This window comes from Paralichthys olivaceus, chromosome 2 (genome assembly GCF_024713975.1).
Source record: "Paralichthys olivaceus isolate ysfri-2021 chromosome 2, ASM2471397v2, whole genome shotgun sequence".
Classification (NCBI taxonomy): Eukaryota; Metazoa; Chordata; class Actinopteri; order Pleuronectiformes; family Paralichthyidae; genus Paralichthys; species Paralichthys olivaceus.
In genome coordinates, this window is record NC_091094.1 from 13,761,376 (window position 1) to 13,769,008 (window position 7,633).

The 7,633-nt window shown below is 42.7% G+C and overlaps 1 protein-coding gene across 1 annotated transcript; it reads right to left on the reverse strand.

The window, feature by feature from the left end:
• Positions 1-628: 628 nt before the first annotated feature.
• Positions 629-7,123, reverse strand: mfap2 (microfibril associated protein 2). Its single transcript, XM_020105766.2, has 9 exons — positions 7,031-7,123; positions 5,245-5,306; positions 3,609-3,656; positions 3,122-3,148; positions 2,929-3,018; positions 2,777-2,818; positions 2,604-2,691; positions 847-920; positions 629-759 (listed from the first exon to the last, which is right to left on the reverse strand). Exons 2-9 carry the CDS (start codon positions 5,273-5,275, stop codon positions 656-658), a joined length of 504 nt encoding a protein of 167 aa, XP_019961325.1. The 5' UTR covers positions 5,276-5,306; positions 7,031-7,123; the 3' UTR covers positions 629-655.
• Between the last annotated feature and the right edge of the window lie 510 nt (positions 7,124-7,633).

Here is a 7,633-nt window from a genome sequence, read left to right on the forward strand (position 1 = left end):
TTGTGAGATGCCTTTTCAGAGCACTTGTTGCCACTGGAATATAATTATATATATTTTTCGCTTACAGCTTGGTTGCTAAGCTCAGATCCACGTGGCAGAAGTGCAAAAACTGAGGTCACTCACCACCTGTCTCTTCACACATCTCACGACTCTTAACCGTGAGACTGCTGACGGCTGGATACTGATTAGTGTTTCTCTGATGTCAGTGCACAGTGGCCACCGCTGATGAGCTGGTCATCTTGACAATGACTGCTTCTCAACACAAGTACAGTTACATATCAACAAACACAAAGCATGAGATTAATGTGATACAATATGGCAAAAAATAGGAAAAAAAAAGATGTTCTGCAGTTTTATGTGCATCTCTAAAGGTTAACTCTTTATAGCACCAGTGTGATGTTTTATAGCACCAGTGATTAGTACTGTCATCAATGTCTTTTGGAGTATATTTAACCATACACACAGGCTCTACTGGGTAGACATAAATGTGGAGAAATACAGAGAAATAGAGGAAAAGATTTGTATAGAAGAGTCAGAGGGAGAAGTGAGGAAGAGGAGGAAGAAGCAAGGAGGAGGACAAGTCAGAGGATGCGGACGAGTTGAAGACAAGCGGCAGTATCTGGGCAGGTGGTATGTCCCTGTTCTCAGTACTCCATCAGCAGCCACCGCAGCTCTTTCCACAGGTTCCTCCTAGTGATGCACACTGTCCGCTCAGCGCTGCCACGCCACAGCGAGAGAACTGGTCACGACACAGGTCCGCTGCAGGCAGACGCAGAGGAGTCAAGAGTTAACATAACAAGACTCTGGACCGACACACAAACAAGAGATACACACAAAACAACCCACCTCTGAGCAGCTCTTCATGTGCACACACAGTCCTCACGCAGACCTCCTTGTTGATGACGTACACTCGTCTCAAACTGAATGAAAACACATGGTTATTCCTGTTATACACATACAGGGTCTTTAAATACAGTTCAAATGGAACACTGGAGAATCAGGGATGTTAAAGGAGCAGTTCCCCCTGAAATGTCATCTTCACATAAATCAAAGCCCTGCCTATAAGAGGAATATCTGGTGCCGCTTGATAAATGTTTTACTGTTGACAAATCTCATGAAAATATAAACCTCCAATGTCATCCACGAACTCTTGAACATGGACCAATGAACCACAGTGTTGCATTTAGTGACATGTTTCTTCATCATAATAAACTATGATTTATTTTCAGTTGATAGCGCACACACAGCTTACTGCTGTGTCTGTTTACCGTTTATTGGAGAGAGGGTGGGGGGGGGTTGTTTGTTGACTACTTTGCTATTTTCTTTCAATCACTGTTATTGTTTTAATTTACAAGTTTGTGCATCTCACAATAAGCTGACCATCATTTTCTTTAAAGAGTTAAAAGCATTGTTCTCAGTCATTCAAACTATTGAGGCCCGACCTCAGACTCTCAGCGAATCTTTGTTTCCTGAAGTTGCTACAGTCCCTATAAATACTTCATTTATTTCTTTTGGAGGTAAGGTTTGTGAAGAAGCTGCATTACCAGATACCTAAGATTCTTTAAAAATCTAACTATGCATGATGAAACTATACATGTGTGTTTGTGACCTGATTTTAAAGACTCACACCATCAGTATTGTAATTGCTGTTTTGTCTGTTTGCAGGATTACACTGAAACTACTGAACCGAACTGAATGCAAATGAGTGGGGGGGGGGAAGAACCTGTAAACTTTTGGAGCTGATTTAATTACGGAGGCGGATCCAGGGTTGTTGTTTTTTTTTTTTGCAAGACGGGAGTTTTTCAAACTCTTTGTGAATTCCTGGAGAAATAATTAATGGATCTTGATGAAAAAGAGGACTGATATCTATGAGTGTGTGTAATTTGGTGCGACTTGAATTAATTTAACTGGTTATGTAACATGAGTGCTAGGTTTTGTTCTCTGTGTACGCATACAACACAAACAACTTGTTCACATAAAAAAAGTATTCATTTGCTTTGACATCAGGATGAAAACTTGAAATGACAAGAATACACAACTTAAATACATCAACTGTGCCGTTCTAGTTAACTCCACCTGTCTGTCTGTTAGTTAGCAGGATAACACATTTGACATTTTCCCAGATTTCCCAGAGAATAATTCATGAAATATTGATATTAAAAGTCAGGCATGTTCACAGGACTGATATATATGTGTGTGTGTGTGCAATTAGGTTTAACTTGGTTGAATTGAAGGGGACTGGTGGGCCTTGGTGAGGGTATGCGCTCTGATGACTGGCAGTCTAGTGACCTCAGTATTTATCTTGCTAGTAATAGTTGCCCTGGAATAGACCAACACATGTATTGTCCATGAAGAAATTATACCAGAAAAATAAAAAAATAATAAAAAATAAATATTGGACGTACATTTGCATTGTCTGAAGATCTGACAGAAACTTGTATTGTTGGAGCAGTGACAATAGTTAGGTTTGGGGGAAGAATGTGCAGTGACTCACAGTGTTTGTTTGTCCTACAAACATTTGAGACGTTTTGACTCAGAAAGAATGGCTGAATGTTTATTTGGGGCAAACTGCTCGTACAAAAGGCTGAAAAACAAATGCATACCTGTAGAAGCAGAGGCTGTTGAGGCACTGCTTGCATGGCTTGTGAACAGAGTAGAGTCGGGTGCAGGGATACTGCTCCTCTCTGCAATCTGGAAATCAGATACACAGAAAAAATGATTGATCCACTCAAAGTAAACAACTGATGATCTGTCCTCGTTTCTGCAGCGTTCTTACCAAGAGGGCCTGGCTCCGTGGGCTCCGTCTCAAACTCAGAGCCTGACGTTCACATAAAAACATTTAATTTAAAATGAGTCGCTGACAGCCTTTTTAAACATACTGACGTGATGGGAAATTGTGACTCTGACGGGAGAGTTTAACACATGTACCTGGTTTTTCTGGACGAACCACAGGCTCCAGTCTGACCTGCTGCTGGTAGGTTCCGGGAAGAGAGTCTGAATTTTCAGAATCTGGACCCCCTGAAACAAAAGTGGAGCGATCTCTTTTAACCAAGAAATTAACATTTATGTAAAATCTAAAGCCCTAAAGAGAACATTTCTATGAGCCTAAATTTTTTTTTACCTGGAATATAATCTGGCCCATAGTCCTCTGTGAAGCCGTGACATAAGCAGGGGAGAAGAATGTTTCATGAGATCAACACTGTGAAACCAATTACCATCACTACCCCCTCAATTCCCCCTCAAATACACAAACACACACAAGAAAGCGCCGCTCCAGATAAAATGAACCACCTGCACGCCAAAGCTGGAGAAGAGAACGAGCCGCTTGTGGGGTCTGAATCCATGACTTCATATGCAAGAGGTTTACAAACAATAGCAGACAGAGCGGTTAGAGAGCTGATTACACTGTGAAAACGGTTGCTATGCTGGTGGTAAATAACAACAAGAGGAGAGAGAGAGAGAGGGGGAGAGGGAGAGAGAGAGAGCTCCTCAAGGCTAAGTGACATATCAGAGGACAGGGAGAGATCAGGACCAGATGTGGAGAGCTCTTGATATAAACCGATGCTGAGCTGGAACAATCCAGGCCCATATTCTCTTAATGAACTCACCCAAAAAAGAAAATGGTTCCTGGTACTGAGCCTGGGCGAGCAGCAGAACTGTTGAGGTTTCAGACAAATACAGTCATCACAAAAATGAAGCAATAAGTGAAATGCAAGTGTACAAAGTCGGTGATTACGAGTACTCTGGATACTGTAACTGAGAAACACTGTTTCACTGCATTGCTACTTTACTTTGGGTTTCAAAATCTCAGTTTCTGAATTTGAATCATTGGAGTCAAGTCCTTTTAAGGTAAAAACTACAATAAGTAAAAGGTCTGTATTTACATAGTTTTTCTAGACAACCACTCAAAGCTCTTCACAGTACAGTTTTACCATCCACCCATTCACACGTTCATACAGTACATGTATGTGCAGGACTTTTCTCTATCATAGATCATACATACACTGCCGGCACAGATGTCAGGGGCAACTTGGGGTTTAGCATCTTGCCCAAGGACACTTTGGCATGCAGAATTGGGATCGAACCTTAGACCCTCCAGTTAGTTACTGTTACACGACTTCACAGTCTTTAGCATTGTCCTGTCACGTCCACAGTGAGTGAAAGTGACACAAAGTCACTTCAGTCCTTCAGAGGAGACATGTTTTGTTCAGATTTAGGTTCATTGTTTTAGTTAGAAAAGGTTGACATGCTCTTATGTTATAAAATCATTTTCTTTACACTGTCCATTGCTGCAGCTCCTCTTTCAGTCTCTGTCTGAAACGCTTGGTTTTAGCTTGTGTCTTTAGGACCCCCCCCTCCTGGCAAAGCCGTCTGTTCTGATTGGCCCACTCTGATGTAATTGGACAACCGCTTCCAGCTCGTGTAGGAAATATCGCCTCGGCTGTCGCTTTTCCATGCTTTGTTAGGGGGCGTGCCAGACTAGCCAGTAGACATGCTTTGTACAAGTGTGGGAGCATCATGAATACGATATCTTGAAGGTATTGGCTGGACTACTGACGAGGCAAGGAGCTGCCTTTAGCCTTTATCGTGGACTTCTGGCTTTTTTACTTTGCACAACTATAGAACTATAACACACAAGAGAAAAGAAAAACTGAATAAACTGTGTCTATAAGACCATGATCATAAAAAGTGCATTACACCAAGCTTTATTCAGTGTTTTGCATTGCCTCCATCAGGGGGTGATGCAACATGTGTGTGTCAAACTTTTAATTATAAAAAAATAAATAATGTGTTGCTCCTTTCAAACATTGTAGAGTTGCTGTGAAATATCTTGACCTCGTATTGTGTTCAATACCATTTGCATGTTGAATACCCTTTCATCATATCTTTTAATGACTTTGTGTTTCAACAAATTTTCATCATTTTCATCATTCAGCATACCTACTCTTCTATTTGAAGAACTTTTACCATTTCATATCCCTTAAAACCAATTTTCTCAACCTTTTTTTTTATTTCCAGTGATGGGGGTCTGACTATTTACTGCCCCCCTGTTTCCAGGGTTTATGCGAGGCCAATGCAAAAATGTATTGTACAGAAACTTCTCATCCAACTGTGGGCAAGAAAGCAACTAGACTGCTTCTCAAATCATTATGTTTGACAGTGCCACATTTTGGAGCATGAAGCAAACTATTGAAGATTTGAGGCCACGTTTTCAGAGCTGACGGAGGACGGTGGTGCAGTTACCTGGCATGCAGATTAGCAGGAGGACTCTCATGGTCACTTTGGGAGGTAGACTGACTTCAACACTGCAGGGAGATGAGGAGAAGATGGAACGATCAGGGCAGAGCAACATGAGGAGAATGAAGTGCTTTACAGTGCTGGATGTGCCTCTGGTCTCCATGAACTCTCCTCTCCCTTCTTTCCCCGTGCCCACCATCACCTTTCAACCCCCCCTCAACTGCTCTTCCTCTGACCACCCCTCCCTCCCCCACCGAACCCCCTCCCAAATAAAAAAAAACAGCCATGGCAAGAGAGAGGGGGAGAAAAGTCTGACAGCAAGAATGTGGCACGTTCGTCTTCCTTAGAACAACCCCTCTGTTTTCCTACTTTCCCCTCTCTGCAGCAGACGGTCTAGAGGCTGCATTCCAGGAAAAGAAACAGAGAACCCCTCAACCCCACCCCACCCTCCGAGTTCACCCCTCCTTCCCTCCCTACGTCTGCCTCCACATCCTTCGTTTTCCTTCTGTCGCCCTCACTGGTCATTTCCGCGAACCCTCCCTCCTCCTCACCCCCTTACTCTTTCGTCTTCACTCCACCAAGCAGTGAGGGCCTCTCAGGTTGAGTCGAAATGACATGTGGACAGAAAAAAAGAAACACTGACAACATCAAGACATCACCGACCACCAGACCAATATCTTTTATTCTAAAGCTGTCAATGGGATTCAGTGAGTCACAGTGTTGCATACAGAAACGTCCTTTGCTTCCTGCAGCAATGACAAAACTGCTTTTTCTGCTTTGTGGAAAGTATGAATGCTCCTCCTCCGCTGCAGCACTGTAGGCCACCTCATACACACAACATGTGCCTTCTACACATCCTCCACTGTGGACTTCTGCTCTGTAAGGCCGCACTGAGCGCAAACCGTGTTGGAAACATTGTTTGCACAAGTTCTACATGTGTAACAATAAATCTGTGTGTGTGTGTGTGTGTGTGTGTGTGTGTGTGTGTTATACTGCAACACAACTGCACACAACTGCACACAACTGCACACACACACACACACACACACACACACACACACACACACACACACACACACACACACACACATTCTTCTTGTGCATCACATCAGAAACCATATGTTTTCACAGCACACATCTGGGAGCGATTAACCCCCCCCCTCTCCCCAATGACTCCTTCCCTTCTCAGCTAGAGACCCCATTTCCCCCCCACGTACACACACACACACACACACACACACACACACACACACACACACACACACACACACACAGACACACACACACACACATTAGTAAGAGTTTCTGAGGACAGCAACATGAGGACATCAACATGTCATCTATTTTACACCTTTTGATTTAATTCAGCTATGAATAAAAAACAAAGACACATTTAAATGATCTTTCCATGTGCCCTCATTGACCCCCAGCCTCTAGCAGCAGCTGATTTTTTTTCCCTCTTGGCACCCCCCCTCCATTGTAGTGCCATTGCTACAGGCTGTGTTGTGAAGTCCCTCCTCCGTCTTCTCTCCAGTGATAACACAGGACCACATGTCAGCCCTCCACAGCCATTAACATGCACACAAACGCTTCTCTATTATTCACTCTACTCTGCTCCTGCGTCTCTCAAACACTGACTGGGCTGCATGTAATCTGTGCACAGTCACTCCTCATATCTGCACTGATTTCATAACTCTCAGGACAAGTCAAGCCTTGCACACACATGCATGGTGTGAAAATAACAAAGTGTTGAAAACAAAAGTCATGGAAACTTAAGACATGGTTTTCTTACCTAACTCTGGTTCAGTTTGCTCCGACTTTGCTCAGCTCTCATGTGAGAGCAGGAGGACCTTACAGCCACATTGTACCACCCCGCATCTGTAGTCTCCTCCCCATCCAGCCTCCAGCCCCCGTTATCCGACCCCCAGTCCCAACAAGATCAGGGTTACACTTTGCAATGGTACAGGTCAACAGAAGAAAAACCTACTGATGAACTGGTCAAGTATTAGATAATAGATACTGGCTGGATTATTGCCACACATACTGTTGCCATAGGTTACCAGGCTGCGTGATGTAAATGCCATATGTCACCATTTTATTAGAGTTGTGAACATGTGATAAACTGTGTGTGAACTACAGTATTGATTAAATCAAAGGTGGTTTGGGGATCATGGCAAAAATTACAGTTGTTTATTTGTTATGTATAATGACTGACGTAATGATAACAGATGAAACATTAGTTCACACTAACACCAGCATCTCACGATTAATTTAATTATTAAGTCATCTGTATATATATTCCATTATATTTCAAAGATGAAGGTTTAGTTTCTTAGAACTGTTTTACTTTTTGCAGACTTCACTCTCCTTGTTTTAAAAAAAAATCCATTTACAT